The sequence below is a fragment of the Cavia porcellus genome, unplaced genomic scaffold (assembly GCF_034190915.1).
Source record: "Cavia porcellus strain 051 isolate PalLab524CR breed Dunkin Hartley unplaced genomic scaffold, mCavPor4.1 scaffold_8, whole genome shotgun sequence".
Lineage (NCBI taxonomy): Eukaryota > Metazoa > Chordata > Mammalia > Rodentia > Caviidae > Cavia > Cavia porcellus.
In genome coordinates, this window is record NW_026947491.1 from 49,694,331 (window position 1) to 49,714,650 (window position 20,320).

Here is a 20,320-nt window from a genome sequence, read left to right on the forward strand (position 1 = left end):
GTGCAGGCCTTATAATCCCAACATGGCCAGCACTGACTGAGACAGATCACTTTGAGTTTCAGGGCAGCCACAGGTACATTGTGAGTTTACCCTGTCTCAAAACCAAACAATTATAAATGGTGTTGATATACCTTATTCCCATCTAATGTACTCATTTGTTTTTTCTGTTTTTTGAGACAGGGTCTCAGCTATATAGTCCAGGGTGGTCTCAAACTCTCAGGAGATCCTGCCTCAGCCTCCCAAATGCTGGATTACAATTAATACTGCCTCTATACCCTTTCCCATTTCTAAATTTTAGTTGTGTCCCCTGAATTACTTTTGGTACTAGGAATTTAACTTGGCACGTTGCACTTGGTTGGCAGGTGCTGTGCTGCTAAGCTATATATACCCAGTCTTTTCCTGAATTATTCAGACAATCCATACTTTTCTTGGGGTTCCAAGTTTTTATTATAAACTAGCCTATTGTGTGTCTGAAATAGTTCTGCTTTTCACTTATTGTGATCATAACTGTGGCTACCTATAATCTACATAATCTAGATTGTCTGTATGCTGCATTCCTTATGTTTACACTAAAGTCACAATCTTCCTCTTTGTGAGATCAATTTTCATCTTTTACAAATAACCACTTTTTGTCCACGTTTTTGGTACACTAAGCCTTCACACAAGTTATAACTAATTGGGATTGTACCAAGCCTGGCTTAAAGCAAACTCCTTAGAGCAGTGATAGAGAACCTTTCAGAGCTTTCAATGATACATACAAACTGCTGTGGCCTGTGTGCCATAGGATTGTGATCATAGGTAGATCCTCGAGTTACAAACCAGTAATTCCATGGCACACTGAAAATGCATTTAATGTATCAAGTTAGTAACATAGTACCCTTTACTGTTTGGTTTATCCTTTTGACTATGTGGCTAAATGGTCTGCTGGCACCACCAAGCATCAGATCAAAATTCAAAGTTATCTTCTCAAATGCTTATTGCTTTGGATTACCGTAAAGTTTAAAAATTTTAAGTCAGGGCTGGAGATTTAGCTCAGCAGCATAAGCGCCTGCCTTGCAAGTAGGCAGTCGTGAGTTCGATCCCCGGTACCGATAAAAAGGAAAAAGACCAAAAAAAAAAAAAAAAAAAAAAATTTAAGTCAAAGTATTTTTTTTTCTTTTCTTTTTTTTTTTACATCGGAACCAGGGATCGAACTCACGACTGCCTGCTTGCAAGGCAGGCGCTTATGCCGCTGAACTAAATCCCCAGCCCCTAAGTCAAAGTATTTTAAGTAAACTGTTAAATTCAGACATGAATTATTAGCTGAATCAGATTCTGTGAATGGTTAACATGAGAAGAAACAAACTGAGAAAGTACTGTTGTCGTCTCTGAAAATAAGAGGGTCCTAACAGCCTAGTAGTGTTGTTGAAACTACCACACGTGCCCAGGAGCTTTCAATGACAGCAAATAGCCTGTTGACCACCATGGGCTAGTATAATAATACTTTATAAGAGGTGAAAAAATCCGTATTAACTCTTGTATTGAAAAAAAAAAAAAAAAAAAAAAAAAAAAAGAGGTGAAAAAGGTTGAGATTTTAAAAATAGAGAAAATCGGGGCTGGAGGTTTAGCTCAGCGGCATAAGCGCCTGCCTTGCAAGCACACAGTCGTGAGTTCAATCCCCGGTACCGATAAAAAGGAAAAAGACAAAAAAAAAAAAAAAAAAAAAAAAAAAAAAAAAAAAAAAAAAAAAAAAAAAAGAGAGAGAAAATCTGGGGCAACAAATCTTTTTGATTAAAGGTGGTCTTGAAATAAATTACTGAAGACTTCAATTTTGGGTAGAGTGAGTTGGGGGAAGAGACCAAGCACCCACTGAGTTCATCCAATAAGTCATAACTTTATTAGTGATAGAAACAGTACAAATTTCAAACCAAGCTGCAGTGACCTTTTTGCAAACACCAAAGAAGTCCTCTTTTCAGATGATTACATTGTTAGTTCCTGTAAGAAAAAAAAGATAATTAGACGTGATGAACTGGGAGAGTTCTGGTCTTAAAACTTAAGGCAACTCAGAATAGGTTTTGGAATGGGGCTTCCTATTTGGCTAATATTAGGCAGAGAAGATTAAGGTCACTCTGATTGGTCAGGTAAGAGGCTGCTAAGGAATAGTCATGGACACTTACCATAATAGCATTTACAATATCATTACTGTTGTTCTTCAGAGCTCGGACCGCCTTTGCCCTTGATACATTTGCTTGTGACATAACCAATTCTATGTCCTTAACTTCCACACCTGTTTCATCAACCTAAAAGAGGAAAAGGGAAGGGAAGCTTAATAAATTGCAGGTAAGAACCTCAGTAATTCTTTGAAGCTGTAATTTGGGGGGGGGGGGGGACAGGGACCAGGAATGAAACTCAGGACTTTGCACAGGCAGACACTGTGACACTGAGCTATACTCCGTCTGGCCTTTTTTTTTTTTTTTGGTCTTTTTAAGGCAGGGTATCAGACTGGTTTTGAACTCACTCTGTAGCTCAGGCTGGCCTCCAGCCACAATCTTTTTGAATCCTGTTCTTACAATGAATGAAAAGCCACATAACTTAGCGGGGACCGAGTACATAAGAAACAGAGAATCTAGCTGAGTGCAGTGGCACATGCCTATAATCCCTGCACTCTGGGAGACTGAAGCAGGAGAGGTAGTTTAGTGTCAAAGTTTTGGCTTCAATCCCCAGTACAGAGGGGGGAAAAAAAATCTGACATCACAGACTAAATAAGTAGATGAAGCAGAGAAGATTAAAAGTACAGAAGCTTTTCTGGTATACCTCTTCCTCTTCACTCTCCTCTTGAACAGTTGGAGTCTGTGTATTTTCTTGAATGTTTGAGACAGCTTCACCTTGAACTTTGAATTTCTCAGCAGCCGCTAACTGTGCTTGCTGAGATAAGTCTTCAATCTACAGGGCAGAGAATAGACTCAGGTGAGATAATTTTACAGTAAAGAAAGAAATCATAAATACTTTTTCAGATTTGTCACTCAATCTATTTCAGGTAACTTACTATATATCATAAAATGCATACCTCACTTAGATTATCACAGAAAGAGAAGTAGCTTAGGTATAGATTCTTAGCTATAGATATTTGTCTCCATGGACTATTTGGCAAAGTTTGAAGATTTTTTTGTTATCACACTGAATACGAAGTGGCTAAATATCTATAATGCACAGGATAGTGCTCCCAAAATAATTACATAGGTCAAAATGTCAATAATTTTCAGAGTTTAGGAAAACCTTACTCACCTTGGCTTCCCCAAAAACTATGTAGGTATCTGAAGCTGGGCTCTTATAGACATCTGGTTTTGTGATGACAAAGAGGATATTCTTAGATTTCCGGATAGTGACTCTAGTAACCCCTGTAACCTGCCGAAGACCCAGTTTGGACATAGCCTAAAGAATACAAAAGAATAATAAGTTTCAACCTTAGAAGAATCTTTAAAAAGCACAGGAAAAGTTATCATCCTGAAGCAAATATTTTTCCTGGGTTATGAAAAATTTATACAAATTAAGAACACAACTTGGGGTGGTGATGCATCCCTGTAATCTCAACACTTGGGAGGCTGAGGCAGGAGGGCTGCCTTGAGTTTAAGGACAGCCTGGGCTACCTAGTGAGTTCAAGGATACTCTGAATTACAAAGCACGACCCTGACTCAAAAAACCAAACCAAAGCAAACAAACTGAAAACTAAATCAAACAAAAACAAATTAAGAGTCAGAAAATCAATTTTCAGAATGCATGCACTTTTTTTGTACCTTGTTACTAAATAATATTTTACTACTACCAACAATTCCAGTGCAAGTGTTCTACTCTGAAGTTATTTCATTGTAACCACTTGTTTGTAAATTAAAATGTTACCTTCCGTGCCTTCTTTTCACTCCGACTCTGTTTTGCTTTACTGACTGGTTCTTCATCGATTTCAGCTGCTGCTGCCAGCTAAAGACAAAACAGCTATGAATTAAATGGAATCTAAGACCTAGGTATCACTATCTCTGTGGTTTTCCTTTACCAAGATTTTTTAGCCCTGGTTCTTCAGTGCTCCCATAACCCGCATACAGCACTTACACCAACCATTTAGTAAAATAAAAGAATATCCACCTGGGCTTGTTGTGTGGTTGCTTGTGTGGAATCTTGCTCCTCAAGCTCTGGTACTGATTCATCACTGTCAGATTCTGTTCCAGACCCTAAGATGACAAACAGCTTTACAATTCTACAGTAAAGATTTTAAGGAGGATGCATATCATAGCTTGTGTGGACTAGAGATCACTGCTATATGCTAAGCCTTACAATGTTAAATGTAAATTCACTAACTTGTGTAAAGCCAACTTGAAAGCCCCCCAACTCACACTAATACATATGTATCTATTACAGACTCACCTCCAGAAATGAGGGATAATCACTAGATATACTGAATATTTTTAGTATTACAATTGATTTTTTTGTCCCCTTTAAGATCTTCATTTCTTGGTATAGTCATCCACAAAGCACCTATGGGACTTCAATAGCTCAATCATCTCAGAAAGATTCTGGCAAAAGGTTATCTCTGGATACTCAAGTGAAGAAACAATAAAATGACAGGCCAGAGCAGGTAGGGTGCTTTCTCCTCATTTCTTTAAACTTAAATCAGAGAAGGCCAGAAACAATTATGTATATACATTTCGCCTTATTTTCAAACCATTCACTAGTAATTTGCTCTAATCAGTATCTCTGGAAAATCCTCAATGTCAAGTTCTAAAAGTCACCTCTCTTATGATTCTGTGATTTCCCCCATTTCTTTCAAATGTATCTCACATTTTATTTCCCTTAATTGAAAGGCCAAGCACCACTAAAGACTACTGAGAAAGAAAAAAGCATTTACCTGCACCATTCTTTAGGTGCCTACAGTTTTAAGAAAGGAAGTCCCTGGGCAACTGGTCATTACTAAGTCTATGAAATAAAAAAATAGCTCCAGAGTCCCCAATATTTTTAGCAAATCCCAGGCCCAGGGACAAGGTTAGTGATGTGTAAGATTAGAGCAAATTAAAGGTCTGGTAGGTCTTGGTTTTCAATGTCAGCAGTGTTAGGTAAAAAGGACCACAGATACATAGTTCAGTCTGTACCATATTACATAACACACCAAGTACTATCTGAAATAATGAAAACCAAGATTTAATTTTGTATTCCCAGAGCTTTTTGCGTTTAAGATTATTATTCTATGTACTATGTCCAAACCCAAGCAAATGTACTGGAGAAAGCGGCGCATCCTTGGGTTAGTACTGGTGGGTAGCCCCAAGAGGGGTGTGGGCAACACACCATGCACACAGCAAACCAAGGCAAATACCCTTGTTGTTCTTCAAAACAGGCTGCTTGGCAGAGGGGGTTGGGACAGGGATTCCAGCAGGTTTGGGGGTGGGCATGTTGACGAGGACCGTCTGGAAAGGCATGCCCCCAGAGATGGGTTCCGGGGGAATCAGAGGCGGCAGCTCATCCTCATCAGCAGGGGCTGGGGGCTTAGAGGGTGACTCCAGCCCAGGTGAGGACTGCAGAAACTGCTGTTTAGGAAGGAGAGGGGAAACTGGGGAGGGAGCAAGAGGCAGGGAAACTGGTGGGTTGGGTGCTGGAGAGACAGGTGCTGATCCAGCTTTAGGGTCAGAGGCCACTGCTGCTAGAGGGGTAGATGTCTTGGACTCAGGAGGAGCAGCCAAGGAACCTTTTGCAGAATGAGAACCTGTGCCTTTTGTAGAAATATGGAGGGCTTTTGTTGTCTTTGAAGAATCTTTCTGAATGGGTGCTGCAGCCATGGTAGAATGAGATCCTTTAGTATCATTTTTAGCAGAGGGATCAGAACACTTAAGAGGTACAGTGGCAGAATTCTTGGCTCCTGTGCCTTTATGAGCAGGAGCCTCAGTGATTGATGCACTTTTTGGAGCTGGGGCAACAAGTACTTCTTTGGTATCTATGGGGCTTTTCTTTTCTGGGAGCCCTTCTAATGCCTGAGGGTCAATAGCCCCCAAGGTACTTGGAACTGACACTGGGGAAGTAGGGAAGCCTTTAGGGGAGGGAGGAAACACAGAGGAGATGGCAGGGGCTCCTTTGGAAGCAGCAAGAGTGGCTGGAAAAATAGGGGCTTCTTCAGAGGATGGAGCCTCTTTGTGAGAGTGAGGAGTCACAGCTAAAGCTGGGCCTTCCTTGCAAGAGAGAGGGGTGGCATCTAGGGAAGTGGAGGCCCTTTTGGAGGCTGGAGTCTTTTGAGGAGTACTAGCTGAAGGAGAGAAAGCTCCTTTAGAGGATGGGTTTGCTGGGGCATCTTTAAGGGAGTTGGGAGTCACAGATGAGACAGATTGAACCCCTTTGGGAAACGGGGTTACTGGAGCCTTTTGAGAGGGGCTGGGCATCACAACTTGGGGATCAGGGCCCTCTTTGGGTGCTACAGTTGTTGGGGTCTTTTTTGGAGAAGGAGTCTTGGCTGAGACAGGGGGGCTCCCTTTGGCTGATGGGACTTTTTTGGAGGAGTGAGTCACCACTGTAGGAGTGGGGGGCTCTTTGGAAGCTGTGGTTTCTGTAGCCTTTTGGGGGGATGGGCCACTTGAGATCCCTTTGGAAGGTGAGGTTACTGAAGGCTTTTTGGGGGAGGGAGCTTTGCCTGGAAAAGGGTTCTCCTTGCAGGATGGAGTGGCTGGGGCCTCTTTGGGGGCTGAAGTTGCTGAGGCATTTTTAGGAGAGGCAGGAGCCAGGATTGTAGTAATGGGGGCCCCTTTGGATGAACTTGAGGCTTTTTGTGGGGAGAGAGGAGTCTCTGATGTGGGCATGGGAGGCTCTTTGGGGGCTGGTACTCCTGAAGCCTTTTTGGGGGAGGCAGGTGCCAGACCTTTTTTGGAAGAGGGGTGTGTGTCTGCTAGGATCTCCTTGGGGGTGGCAGCTGCTGGGGCCTTTTTAGGGGAAGGAGGAACCAGAGCTGGGAGAATGGAGGCTCCTTTGGAAGATGTGTTTGCCAGAGTCTCTTTGGGGGCTGCAGTTGCTGGGGCTTTTTTGGGGGAGGGAGTAGTCTGTGATGGTAAAGTGGGAACCTCAGTGGGGGGTGGGCTTGGTAGGGTCTCTTGGGGGGCTGCAGTTGCAGGGGGCTTTTTAGGGGAGGCAGGAACCACACCAGAGGAAATGGAGGCTGCCTTGGGGGATGGGACTGTTAAGACTTCTTTGGGAGCTGCAGTTGCTAAGGCCTTTTTAGGAGAGAGGGGAGTTTCAGCAGGGGTGGTAAGGACCCCTTTGGGGGATGGAGTTGTGGGGATCTCCTTGGGAACTTCAGTTGCTGAGGCCTTTTTGGGGGGAGTCTTGGCTGTGGAGGTGGGGGACCCTTTTGGGGTTATAGTTGTTAGTGTCTCCTTGGATGCTGCAGTTGCTGAAGTCTTTTTGGGGGAAGGAGTCTTGACTGGGGCAGTGGGAGCCTCTTTGGGTGATTCAATTGTTGGGGTCTCTTTGAGGACTCCATTTTCTGGGACACTTATAGTGGTGGTGGGGACCCCTTTGGGGAATGGAGCCCCACTGGTCTCCTTGGAGGCTGCACTAGCTGCAGTCTTTTTGGAGAGGGAAGTCTCAGTTGGGGGAGTGGAGATTCCTTTGGAAGGAGTTGCTGAGGTCTCTTTGGGGGATGCAGTTGTTAGGGCCTTTTTTGGAGACAGAGAAATCTCAGGTGGGGGAGTGGAGGCCTCTTTGGGGGCTGGAGTTGCTGGGGCCTTTTTTGGGGAAGGAAAAGTCTCAGGTAGAGGAGTGGGGGCCCTTGTAGGGGCTGCAGATGCTGGGGTCTTTTTGGAGGGAGTTTTGGCTGGGAGAGTGGGAGCCCCTTTGAGGGATGGAGTTGCTGGGACTTTTTTGGGGGAGGAAGGAGTCTCAGTTGTGGGGGTGGGGGCTCCTTTGGAAGAGGGGGTTGCTGAGGCCTTTTTGGGGGAGGGAGGAGTATCAGTTGGAGGGATGGAGGTTTCTTTGGAAGAGGGGGTTGCTGGAATCTCTTTGGGGGCTGCAGTTACTGAGGCCTTTTTGGGGGAGGGAGGAAGAGGAGTTTCAGTTGAGGGAGTGGAGGCTCTTTTGGAAGAGGGGGTTGCTGGAGTCTCTTTGGGGGCTGCAGTTACTGGGGCCTTTTTGGGGGAGGAAGGAGGAGGAGTCTCAGTTGAGGGAGTGGAGGCTCCTTTGGAAGAGGGGGTTGCTGGAGTCTCTTTGGGGGCTGCAGTTACTGGGGCCTTTTTGGGGGAGGGAGGAGGAGGAGTCTCAGTTGAGGGAGTGGAGGCTCCTTTGGAAGAGGGGATTGCTAGAGTCTCTTTGGGGGCTGTAGTTGCTGAGGCCTTTTTGGGGGAGGGAGGAGTTTCCGTTAGGAGGGTGGGGGCTCCTTTGGAAGAGGGGGTTGCTGGAGTCTCTTTGGGGGCTACAGTTGCTGGGGCCTTTTTCGGGGAAGGAGCAGTCTCAGTTGAGGGGGTGGGGGCTCCTTTGGAAGAGGGGGTTGCTGAAATCTCTTTAGGGGCTGCAGTTGCTGGGGCCTTTTTGGGGGAGGGAGGAGTCTTAGATGAGGGGGCAGAGGTTCCTTTGGAAGAGGGGGTTGTAGGAGTCTCTTTGGGGGCTGCAGTTACTGGGGCCTTTTTGGGGGAGGGAGGAAGAAGAGTCTCAGTTGAGGGAGTGGAGGCTCCTTTGGAAGAGGGGATTGCTGGGGTCTCTTTGGGGGCTGTAGTTGCTGAGGCCTTTTTGGGGGAGGGAGGAGGAGGAGTCTCAGTTGAGGGAGTGGAGGCTCCTTTGGAAGAGGGGATTGCTGGGGTCTCTTTGGGGGCTGTAGTTGCTGAGGCCTTTTTGGGGGAGGGAGCAGTCTCAGTTGACGGGTCGGTGGCTCCTTTGGAAGAGGGGATTGCTGGGGTCTCTTTGGGGGCTGCAGTTGCTGAGGAGTTTTGGGGGGAGGGATCAGTCTCAGATAGAGGAATGGGAACTCTTTTGGGGGAGGTAGATGTCTTAGCTGGGGCAATGGGGGGTGCTTTGAGGGATGAGGTTGCAGGGTCCTTTTTATGGGAGGAAGGAGTCTTGGCTGGGATAGTGGGAGTCCCTTTGAAGGACTGGGTTGTTAGGGCCTTTTTAGGGGATGCTGGAGCTGCAAGTGGGGAATCAGGGACCTCTATGGGACAGAGGGTTGCTGGGACCTCTTTGGGGCATGGTGTTGTTCCTTCTGGGAAAGGAGTAGAGGAAGGAGGAGACTGCTTTTTGGTTAGTGAATCTTTAGGGTCTTGAAAAGAATGACTAGCTTCTGGAAGGAAAGAAGCTTCAATGTGAGAAATACTGGAGACATTTCCAGTCAGATTATCAGTGACAGTGGAATCCTTCTGGGTTGCCAGTCTTTTAGACTGAGGAGAAATACCAGTCCCTAAAGGAGATGGGGAATTAGCCAGGTAAGATATAGTAACAGAAGCACCAGAATCTTCACTTGGATGCCCTCCAGGGGAGGAAGCCAAAGGTGCCAATGTTGAGGTATGAGAAATATCACCAACTTTCTTTTGTTCAAGAGAAATGTCAGCTGGTACAACTGTGGGAAAAGGCAAAGACTTAGGAATTTCAGGGGCCTCTACCACGGTAGCTGCAGAAACAGAAACATTCTGGGGGGATAAATTCACAGCTGGAGCTACAGGGCAACTTTCAGAGGTCTGTGGAACCAAAGGTAAAGTAGTAGGAGTGTAAATATCCTTTTTAGCTGGGTGGTTTTCAGCAGCTGACAAGACAGCTCCTACAAAAGGACCGGATGTAGTTGCAGGAGAAGCAGTATCTCTGGCAGCTGTAGGAGCCACTCCCACAGGGTCAGCACTTTCCAAAGGAATATCAAGCACTGTTGGGGCAGTATCAGAACTTTTAAGAAACAGACTAGTAGAGTCTGGGCTTGCATAAGGATCTGTCTTAACTACAGAGATTGGGGAGCTGACATCCAGAGCAGCAGCAGTAGCACCAGCTGGCTCAGTCACAGGGAGAGGGCCTACAAGGCCTTTCTTTGCTACAGTGGCTCCACAAGTTACTTCCAGAGATGATACATTCTGAAGAGAGGGAAAATTTTGGGGGCCTGCCAGGGCCAAAGGTAGCAGATTAATAGAATCTTTCTTGGTAGGGAATCCTGCCTGGGATGGAGTAGCTGCCACCTGAGGAGTAGGAAGTTCCTTGTAAGTCATAGGTACCACACCCAAGGCAGAAGAAGTTGATTCTTTACCACTTATGGGACCTGATGAAACTGGAGAAGCCACACAAGTAGCTACCTCAAAGGTAGTAGTATTAGTTGGGCCTTTGAGAATAAGAGAGGCTGAGGGACACAATGAATAAACAGTAGCTACATTTGGGGAGACAGCAGGACTGTGGCAGGTTACGCTAGTGATGGCAGACTGGCCTTTATCAGCAGAAATAATTAGAGTTGAAGTGGGAGCTTTGAATGGAAGGGAAGCGGCAGCACTAGCAATAAGCTCACTCCTAGAAGGAAGAGGAGGAATCTCAGATCTCTGAGATGGGTAAGAGGCCTCCATGGAAGAATGATCTTTGGAAATAGTATTCGTTATAGAATCTAACAGAATGCTAGGGCCTGTTTGACCTAAAGGTTGAACAGGAGAGCCTAAACAACTTTGATGTAAAGGTGCAAGATGAGTGCTAAGGGAAGTGGGGAAAACTGGGGGGATATTGGGAATTCCAGTCTTTTGCGAAGAGGCCACTGCAGGAACAGACTGGGTTGAGAGAGAGAAGGTAGTAGGTGAACCAACAGGCCCCTTTAGGCTTGAGCTTAAAGGATTTTGTGGCATTAGAGCTGGGGAAACGGGGATACTTCTAACCTGAGAAGTGATAGGTGGTATCTGAGGATAAGAAGATACTCTAGATTCACTAGAGACCAAGGGAGTTACAAAGTGGGGAGGAATTCCACTGACTGTAACTGGAAGATATGGGGTAGGATCTTTCAGATTAGGAACTACTGGAGAGGGAACTTGAATGGGAGAGGTCTTTGGTTCTGAGGCAGTGAGGGGAGCTGACAGAGATGTCACTGACCCTGACTCAGCTACAGCTGAACTTTTGTGAACTGAGTGGGGAGCCAATGCAACTAGAGCCAACGGAGCTGAACAGGAATGGGCACCTTTCAAACTTGGCCCTAACATGGGAGAGGCCAGGGCTAAGGCAGCTGGGGAGATAGGAGGTCCTATCAGGTGTGGTAGGAAAGTTGGGGTGTCAGGGGAAGTTTCTAAAGGCATGGTCATTCCTGAAGCTGGCTGGGGAAAAGGAACCTCTAAAGAGACTGAGCTACTAGTAGAGGGAGCGGGAAATGGGGATGACTGGTTTGCAATTGGTATGGGGCATTGTTGGGGGGCCAAGGAGCAAGGAGGGGTAGGGGTAGATCCTGGCTGCCCTAAGGCAGTAGTGACATTCAAGGCTGGAGACATAGGAAGCACAGCTGGAGGATAAAAGCAAAAAGATAAAGGAAGGAAGGAAAAACAAAAAACAAACGAAAAAAAGGTGAGTTAAGCAGTCCAACTTGGCATAACATGCCTCACAGAAACAATGAGATTTTAGATCTAAGAATGAAGGTCACCACACAAGATTAGACAAAGGTGACAAGCAACACCAAATCTTTCCCCAAATACAAGTCACTGGTAAAGTGAAAAAGTACATCATTCTCGTGTCCCACACTTTCCAAGTTCTACCACAATAAACCAACTATTTTAAGGTGAGAAAATGTCTAATGGCAACATATCTCTAAACAGGGAGAACAGGTCCAGGAATGGGTCTATGCTCCTATTCCTTAAACCCAGTTGTTTCCTTCCCTTTGACCCTGAAATGGATCCTATTTCTAAGTCTTTTCTCATAGCCAATAGAATTACAGGAATAGCTGTGCTATCCTGCCTACCCAAGGATCAAAAACTAACTGAATCACACTGAAAACTGGAATAAACAAGGCAGCAATCAGTGATAATGATGGGGAATTAAAAATGAATTAGAAAAACAAACAACCCCCCTGCATTTTTTATATTCCCAGGATTCACTAGGCTAGAAAAATAAACCTCTTAAAATAATTTTAGAAGGGGGGATGTAATACAGTTCACTGGCATAGTGCCTGCCTGGCAAGCAAAAGATCCTGAGTTTGATTCCAGTACCAGAAAACCTACAACAAAACAAAACATACATGGGGGAACCTGGCATAATTCAATTCTATTACATTTGAAATTCTTGAGAATATCAACTCAATAATGTAAGGTCTTTACACATCAATCCAAGATGAACTAGACCTTCAGAGAGAGAGAGAGAGAGAGAGACAGAGAGCTTAGTCACAGGGGTAGGGACTGTATTATGAAACTCTGACCCAACTTGTTAAACCAGATTGTGGTTCTATTTTGGAAAGAAAACTAAAGTGAAAAGACTATGTTAGAATCTAACTCCTTAGTCTGGAAAAGTATATCACTTGTCAAAATAGACCAACATTTGGGACTAAAGTGAACCTAAGTAAAAGGTTTTCTGAACAAGGGGAAAAAATACTATTTCTCATTCAGGAGATAAAAAACAGACTATGTCAGTGATGGTGAACCTACAGCATGCTTTCCACAGTGGGCTATTTATCATTGAAAGCTCTAAAAGATTTGCTATCAGTAGACTAGCTGAACAATATTCAATGCCTGGGAGAGTTAAAACTGACAACATCCGAATTTAAAATTCATTTAACTAGTTAATTTTAAAGCCTTACAGTATCTGACTACAGAAAAAAAAGAGGGCTCAACCAGTTTTTCTTTGAAAATTTGTATTCAGTCTTATGACTCCTGTACAAATACTTTCAGATAGATTTACCAGAATTTAAAACATGCTTTCTTCTTGCAGGATTTCAAGATGGAATGTTAAAATATTCTGCATTGACACCATCATCAATTCCTTCAGTTAACTTTTTTGGAAACAGGGCCGTGCAAGTAGTTCAGGGTGATTTTTTTTTTTTTTTTTTTTTTGTCTTTTGAGACAGTCTCACTATGCAGTTCAGATTGGTCTTAAGCTCACTTTGTAGCTTAGGCTGATCATGAACTCACAATGATCCTGCCTCAGCCTCTAGAGTGCTGGGATGCACCACCAAACCCAGCTAGGGTGGCTTTGAATTTATGGTGATCCTTCTGCTTTAGGCTCCATAGTGCTGGGATTAGTTTTGTGCACCATGCTGGACTGGAGCTAGCTTCTTCATTCATTCTAATAAGACTAATTATAGTTACAGACAAAATCCTGAGCATTTATCACTGGTAGTCCGTTATAACAAACCTACTGTACAAGCTCAGACTAATCAAGATGTTTTAAAAGCACTAAGAATTGGTTCAGGAACTAACAATGCTAATTGAACCAGATGGGGTAGTGCTGATCTGGGCCAGCACAGAGGCAGGAAGAAGCCAAGTTTAAGAGCCCTCCCCCCAGCATACTGTGCAAAGAAAGGGCTGGGGATATTGCTTAGTCTTAGTCAAAAGGCTTGAGTTAAATTCCTAGTACTGCCAAACAAAACAAAACCTCATTAGTTTAGAATTCAGAAACCAAACGATCCTAATCCGTTCAATGATGCAACCTTTGAAACTGGGCTGAAATCACAGAATTTTTGGAGACCAAGTCTTTATCCACTCCCAAGTTTCTTGTAGCTAAAGGATTTCACTTGCTCATTTTCCAATTCAGGGCCCCCTTTTTTCCAGCAGCTGTATTAATCCCTTCAGCTGCTAAAATCAGACAGATGGGAGAATCATTAATGCTTTCAACTATAAACAAGTTTAATTCTAAAAGGAGACCGAAACTGCTCTTTAAATGACAAGGATGCATGTAGGTGGTGGACTCTACAGTCTACAGTCGAAGCAGCTTGTGTCTAAGCTAGCTGTTTGTTATCACTGAAAGCTTTAAAAGGTTCACTGTTACTGGCTTAAAGATTACCCTCATTAAGTTCTGCACGACTGACAGGACAAGAAGATTTTACATTTTTTTCACTGCCTATCTTTCTAGTTATTCAACCAAAATTGAAAACTTGTCTCCATACTACATTGTACACCTATTAATCCTCCCTCCTGCCCCCCTTTTAGAGACATAGTCTCCTTTGCAGCCCTTAAACTTGGGGCCATCCTCCCTGTACTGGGATACCTGCCTGCACCATCATGCCCACCCACCTCCACTAATTTCAATGTTGAAGATAAACAGAAGGATTTCACTTTTGGGATCCAGACAATTGTCTTGGGCACTATTCCAGATCTAAATCTCTAAAACAGAAATTAACTGACTTTCAGAGACTATGAGGCTCAGCAGGACACGTTTACCAGGGCACTTAACTCATCCAGACATGTGACAAAGGCACAATGCCAAGCTCTGCTATCCAAAACCTTGTTGCAACCAGCTGGCTCTTCACAAAAACTTCAGGTCCCCCTAGCCTGGCTGCGTCATCCAGTTCCTACAGGTAGCATCACTGAGCCCTTTCCCTGGTTTAGTATGCCTATATGAGGTGGTGGTTCCATAGCACAGCTTCTTTTTTTTTTTTTTTTTTGGTACCAGGGTTTGAACTCACAACCTTGGGCTTGCCAGGCAGGTGCTTATGCCGCTGAGCTAAAAATCCCAGGCCCTGCACAGCTTCTTTGAGAGGCAGCAGGCATAACTCTCAGATCAGGGCTGGGAACTTTTAAGGTCCACAAATTTTACAGATTTTATTCCTCGTAAAGAAGTCCTAGCAGGACAGCAGTCAATATTCTCTTTCCTGGTAAAGCTGAAAACCAATCTTTTTAAAAAAAATTTTTAATGACAACAAACTATAAAAAGGCAGATGTGTATATATTTCCTCTTTGTCACTTTACCCCGCAAAATAGCCTTAGGTGTCAATCGTAATAGTAACATGGGTATGGAAACCTACCTGTCTCAGCCTGGGGCTGTGGCAACTCCTGCTCTGTAGCAGGGACGGTTTCTGTGGCTTCACCGGGCATTTCTGAAGGAAGGGAATAAAAAGGAGGCCTAAATTGACTGGGATGTAGTCACCTGCCCAAACCAGAGTGAAACATTCTTAAAGACTCTGAGGAGGGCTGTTAGGTGGCTGGGAACAGGTGGGGAAATATGACACGATCCTTAATCTCTTTACCAAGCTAACCATCTTCGCTCATCGTGTCTCTCTACTCCATTGAAAGCGGACTTCTCAGTGTCCAGGTTCGTTGTGTCCCGCACTCCTGACCCTACAAGGCCAACAATCACCACTGCGCTCTCAGCTCAAGGAGAGGTTCTCGTTTTGGTTCCCGACCAGAAGAGTCCTTCGCTGCCACCCTTGAACCCGCTCCCCGCCAGACACTCACGCTGCCTGGGCTGGGGCCTCCAGTACTCTGACGACTTTTGAGAGAAGCAGAGAGGATGCCGTAAGTTCCAGCGCTCCCCTCACAATAGGAACGGTGCTGGGGTTTTAAAGGCTGTGACCCTTAACCTACTCCAGATTCATGTCAAGCCATTCCCAACGACGTCTCCGTCGCTAACACTGTAACGGCTCCCACGTCCCCATGCGCAGACTCCATTCCCGGACCCGCGGCCCTTATGCCCTGCTGTTGCCAATACACCAACCCCAGACCCCATTTTGTCCGTTGGTCCAGGGAAAAGTAGGAAGCCCTGTGGCCTCACAAACACTCCAACTCTCTTTAAACTCTATCTCCCCGGGGCAGGTCAGCCCACAGGAAAGGAGGATGGCCGTGGATAGAGAGTTAAAGCGCAGACAACACTTACTGTGCGGAGAACGCGGAACCAAGATGGCGGCAGAAAGAGAGCGAGCGAGAGCGTGACCCACGCCTGTTGCAGAAGGAAGTCAGGTGCGGAAGGGGCGGGACCAAGATCCAATTCCGGGTCAGGAGCTGCCTGCGGCCAGTTCGTTTATCCTGCGATCAGTCCCGCAGTTCCCAGGGAGGGGGTGGTGACGATCTCTAAATAAGGTTAAGAATTGAGAACTGGACGTGCGGGCTTGGCAGGGGCTCTCCGATCTACAAGCTACCTCGGCCCTTTCCGGAGAGCGTGTTTAACGCCCTAATGGAAGATACCGGTTGGCAAAGCTGCGGTAGCCGTTTAAATTACAGTCTTTGATTTCCCCTTTCTCAAATGCAGAAAAAGGATGCCACAGAAATTGAATTTCCACCGTTGGATAGTAGAAGTGACCTAAGTCAACCTTATTATTGGAGTGAACTGTTTTAAAACGATATTGAAATCATTTTAAAGCTGGGGGCACATATAACAATTGTTTTTGCCTGCTATTTTGGGAAATTCATCCATTCTAGGTACACAGGACCACAAGTTAAGAACCTGTGCTTTTTTTTGGTACCGGGGACCGAAGTTAAAGACCTTGCGCTTGCCAGGCCGACGCTTTTGCCGCTGAGACCCTGTGCTTTTTTGTAAAAGATGCTTGAAAAGTAGAATGTGAAGCCAGTGTTTTGTTCATGAAAAGGCTGCTGACTTTCATACCATGTCAGCTCTACAAAAGGACTTAGCAAATACGAGCCCGGCCTACCTACATCAACTAAAAACTATTTGGTCTAATGGCTTGAAGATGATTCCTGCTGTCTTTTAAAGGAACCAGTGAAAATTTAAAATGCTCGGAAAGCTACTTTTTAATTTACCAGGAATAGGAAGTTATAAATTTTTTCTTCCCATCATGCAGATTCTGAAGCCACGTTTTGTTTCCTGAATATTATTTGGGTTACTTCAGGCTTTTTTTTTTTTTTTTTTGCAGTACTTGGGATTAAACCCAGAGTCTTTGCCCTAAGTTATATCCCTAGCCTTTAATATTATTATTATTTTTTAAATTTTAAGACAGGGTCACACTCGGTTGATAAATTGTCCATGCTGGGCAAGAATTTGATTCTCCTGCCTCAGTTCTGATTTAGAGACAGGGTCATAATAATACTGTATTTCCCTGAAAAATAAGGCCTGAGCTTTTTCTTTCAAATTTTTTTTTTTTTTGCTTTTTTGGGGAGACAGGGTCTCACTATAGTTCAGGCTGGCCTTGAACTCCCTATATTGCCCGGGCTGGCCTCAAACTTGCCACAATCTCCTGCTTCAGCCTTCTGGGTGCTGGGATGACAGCCATGCACCACTGCACCTACCTAAAGCCTGGCTTAATTTTTGCTCCAAAAAATGCAGTAGGGCTTATTTTCAAAGAATGTCCCCCCCCCCAATACAATAATCTACATTTATTCATGTACAAAAATTATATTTAGCTGGGCGTGGTGGCTCATGCCTAGTCCTAGTACTTGGGAGGGAGGCTGAAACAGGAGGGCTTACTGGGAGTTTGAGGCCAGTCAGCTATATAGTGAGTTTAAGGTCAGCCTGCACTACAAAGTGGGACCCTGTCTCAAAAAATGAACTACGTTTTTTCAAATACAGTCGTCATATTCTGGAACATCATCATTCTATAAGTTTCAAATTCTGACTTGAATTTCTTTCAACTCCATTTCGTATAGAACGTTTGGGTCCAATCTCTTATGTCCAGCAAAAGAACTTTTCATTTTTTCTTTTTTTTTTTTTTTTTTTTTGTACTGGAGATTGAACTCATGAACCTTGTGCTTGCCAGGCAGATGCTTATGCCACTGAGTTAAATCTCCAGCTAATAGAACTCTTTTAATTGAGCACTTCTTGTAGAGTTAGCCTGCTTGTAGTGCCTTGGCAACATGGCTGTCCATGACTTCACCCAAGTCACAACCTCCTGCAGGCTGGGCTTCACAAAGTTTCCATTAAATCAGGTGTTAATTGAAGACTTATGAGACAGGAGTGCTGCTAAAAATGATGACTTAAGAATATGGTCCTCATGAAAGCAACAAAAAATTGTGGGCACCAAAATTCAGAAAACATTAATTTCACTTGAGTGCATTAAGTATGTCCATTACAGCATGATGTGTTAAATTCTGAAGATTCACATTAGACACAACCATGTCTGTTATCAAGTGTGCACCTTGTTCATACATTGTGTCTGTACTCTGGTCATTTGACAATAAGTCATTCAAGTTCATGTTTACACAGGTGTTTATCTCTCATCCAAAGGTACCTAGTTGAATATTTACAAATACTTATAATTTATATTATTTAAATATTAACATGAATATATATATATATATATATATATATATATATATATATATCTTTTTGTTTTGTTTTGTTAGTACGGATAGAACTTAGGACCTCGCACTTGCCAGGCAGGCACTTATGCCGCTAAGCTAAATCCCTGGTTATTATATTTAAACATTACTATTTTTTTGGTACTGGGGATTGAACCACTGAACTAAATCCCTGCCCCAACATTACTATTTTATAGTTCAATGTCAGTCCTATGTTACAACAGACATACTAAATGCATCTGAATTTGAGACTCTGGTCTCTGCCTCCCAAATATTAGGATTATGGATGGATCCCACCATAATCAGCCATTCTAGGCAATGTTTTTGCTTCAGTTTCTATTCTGTAAAATGAGGACAGTAATGAGCTGGGAATTTAGCTCAGTGGTATAAGTGGCTGCTTGGCAAGTGTGAGTTTGTGAGTTCGATCCCTAGTACCAAAAACAAAAATAACAACAAAAAAGAGGGCAGTAATACCTACTTTATAGGATTATTAGGAAGATGAAATTAGATAATGCATATTACTTTAAAAGTATTTGTGGGGCTGGGGATTTAGCTCAGCAGCATAAGCGCCTGCCTTGCAAGCAGGCAGTTGTGAGTTCGATCCCTGGTACCGATAAAAAAGGAAAAAGGCAAAAAAAAAAAAAAAAAAAAAGTATTTGTTATGGGGCTGGGGATTTAGCTCAGGGGAGTAAGCACCTGCCTTGCAAGCACATGATCCTGAGTTTGATCCCTGGTACTGATAAAAACAAAAAACAAACAAATCAAAAGTACTTATTATTACTACTAGAGTACTGTGGATAGAATTAATTTCTACTTAATCTACCTGATCTGTAAGATTTTCACTGCAGCCCCTTTACTTTTAGAAAACAGGTAAAAAATAGCTAATTGTCTCTAGATAAAATTACATCCTGACAGCAAGCCCATGGGCTTTTTCTAACTTTCAGTCTTAATGACTAACCAAGGAATGAACTTTCTTTTTTTGGAGTACTGGGGATTGAACCTATGTCTTACCTCCTACCCACCTCGCTTGGCTTTGTGAGGTAGAGTTTTTTCATGTAGTTCAGACTGGCTTTTGAACTCTCAGCAGTCTCCTGTCGCAGCTCCCAGAGTGCTGAGATTACAGGTGATTTCTCCAGGGGTCTTCCTTTTTCATTTTTGAGAAAGAGTACTGCTATCATCACTCACTATGGATTGGAACTTGCAATCCTCCTGCCTCAGCCTACCAGAAAGCTGGGATCACACACATGCACCACTGCACCTAGCTTTTTTTTTTTTTTTTTTTTAATCAGTTTTGGTGACAGGGTGTCACTATAGCTCAGGCTAGCCTAAACTCTGGATCTTCTGGCCTCAGCCTCGCAGAGTGCTGGGATTATAGGCATTTCCCACCACATCCAGTTTTTGGGTTTCTTTATAAATTGGCAAGTTTGAAGCTGGGCATGGTGGTGCACACCTGTGTCCCAGTCCTGGGGTGGCTGAGGCAGGAGGACTACTAAGAGTCCAAGACCAGCCTGGACTCTATAGTGAGTTCAGGCTCAATTGGACATAGCAAAACCTGTCTCAAAAAGAAAAAAAAAAAATTGGTAAATTTGGAGGTAGAAGCTGTTGCTGAACCCTTTGTTTCTATAGTCTATTAGTGGATTGGCAAATGAAGGTAAAAGGTCAACAGTTTTTCACAATTCTGTTCTGTGTGGTACTAGGGGTTGAACCATGGCCTTTGCACTAAACTATAGCCCTATCCCTTTATAATTACTTATTTTGTGAAAGGGTCTTGCTGTGTTATTAAATCACTCAGGGTAGATTTTAATTTCTAATCCTTGTGCCTTAGCATCCCAGAGTGCTGGCATTATAGGTGTGTCCTTGAGTTTGGTTTTTAATTAATGCTTTTATGGGCCAGAATACCAGCTTTTATCCAAGGGCTTTAATATTAAAGCATTAAAATACTTTAGTGCTAGACATTTTACAAAGTTATAATGGAAGCTTAAAATGTTTCCAGTTAAAAGCATACAAGTCGGGCTGGGGGTTTAGCTCAGCGGCATAAGCACCTGCCTTGCAAGCAGGCGGTCGTGAGTTCAATCCCCGGTACCGATAAAAATGAAAAAGACAAAAAAAAAAAAAAAAAAAAAAAGCATACAAGTCTTTCTACTGTTACTGAGTTTTTAAATGGACTGAGCCTTTACTTTTCAGTTTCAATTGACCCACTTTAAGAACTTGAAGAC

The 20,320-nt window shown here is 43.7% G+C and overlaps 1 protein-coding gene and 1 long non-coding RNA gene across 6 annotated transcripts in view; one reads left to right on the forward strand and one right to left on the reverse strand.

Moving 5' to 3' along the window:
• Nucleotides 1–20,320, forward strand: part of LOC106028988 (uncharacterized) — a 59,261-nt gene that overhangs the window by 23,033 nt on the left and 15,908 nt on the right. For all 3 annotated transcript variants that reach the window (XR_010049313.1, XR_010049314.1, XR_002792764.2), the window contains 2 exons: nt 15,150–15,371; nt 15,669–15,812. This is a non-coding gene — a long non-coding RNA (uncharacterized LOC106028988). The remainder of the gene's footprint in view (nt 1–15,149; nt 15,372–15,668; nt 15,813–20,320) is intronic.
• On the reverse strand, nt 1,854–15,819 carry Naca (nascent polypeptide associated complex subunit alpha). Of its 3 annotated transcripts, XM_063254954.1 has the most exons (9): nt 15,104–15,194; nt 14,882–14,953; nt 5,339–11,434; nt 4,117–4,202; nt 3,877–3,954; nt 3,265–3,411; nt 2,794–2,922; nt 2,157–2,279; nt 1,854–1,974 (listed from the first exon to the last, which is right to left on the reverse strand). In XM_063254954.1, the coding sequence occupies exons 2-9, from the start codon at nt 14,949–14,951 to the stop codon at nt 1,960–1,962; spliced, it is 6,744 nt and encodes a 2,247-aa protein (XP_063111024.1). In that variant the 5' UTR covers nt 14,952–14,953; nt 15,104–15,194; the 3' UTR covers nt 1,854–1,959. The 3 variants fall into 3 exon arrangements, with proteins under 3 accessions (XP_063111024.1, XP_003476224.2, XP_013014648.2); XM_003476176.4 differs by lacking the exons at nt 5,339–11,434; nt 15,104–15,194 and adding an exon at nt 15,730–15,819; XM_013159194.3 differs by lacking the exon at nt 5,339–11,434 and having other exon boundaries at nt 15,104–15,122.

Bases quoted from the DNA above. Each gene is read 5' to 3' on its own strand.
- Naca (XM_063254954.1), bottom strand. From the start codon at position 14,951: ATGCCCGGTGAAGCCACAGAAACCGTCCCTGCTACAGAGCAGGAGTTG. The intron at 11,435-14,881 runs GTAGGTTTCCAT...TTTATCCTCCAG, and splicing joins ACAGCCCCAGGCTGAGACAG to CTGTGCTTCCTATGTCTCCA. The intron at 4,203-5,338 runs GTATTTGCCTTG...TTGTCATCTTAG, and splicing joins TGTTTTGAAGAACAACAAGG to GGTCTGGAACAGAATCTGAC.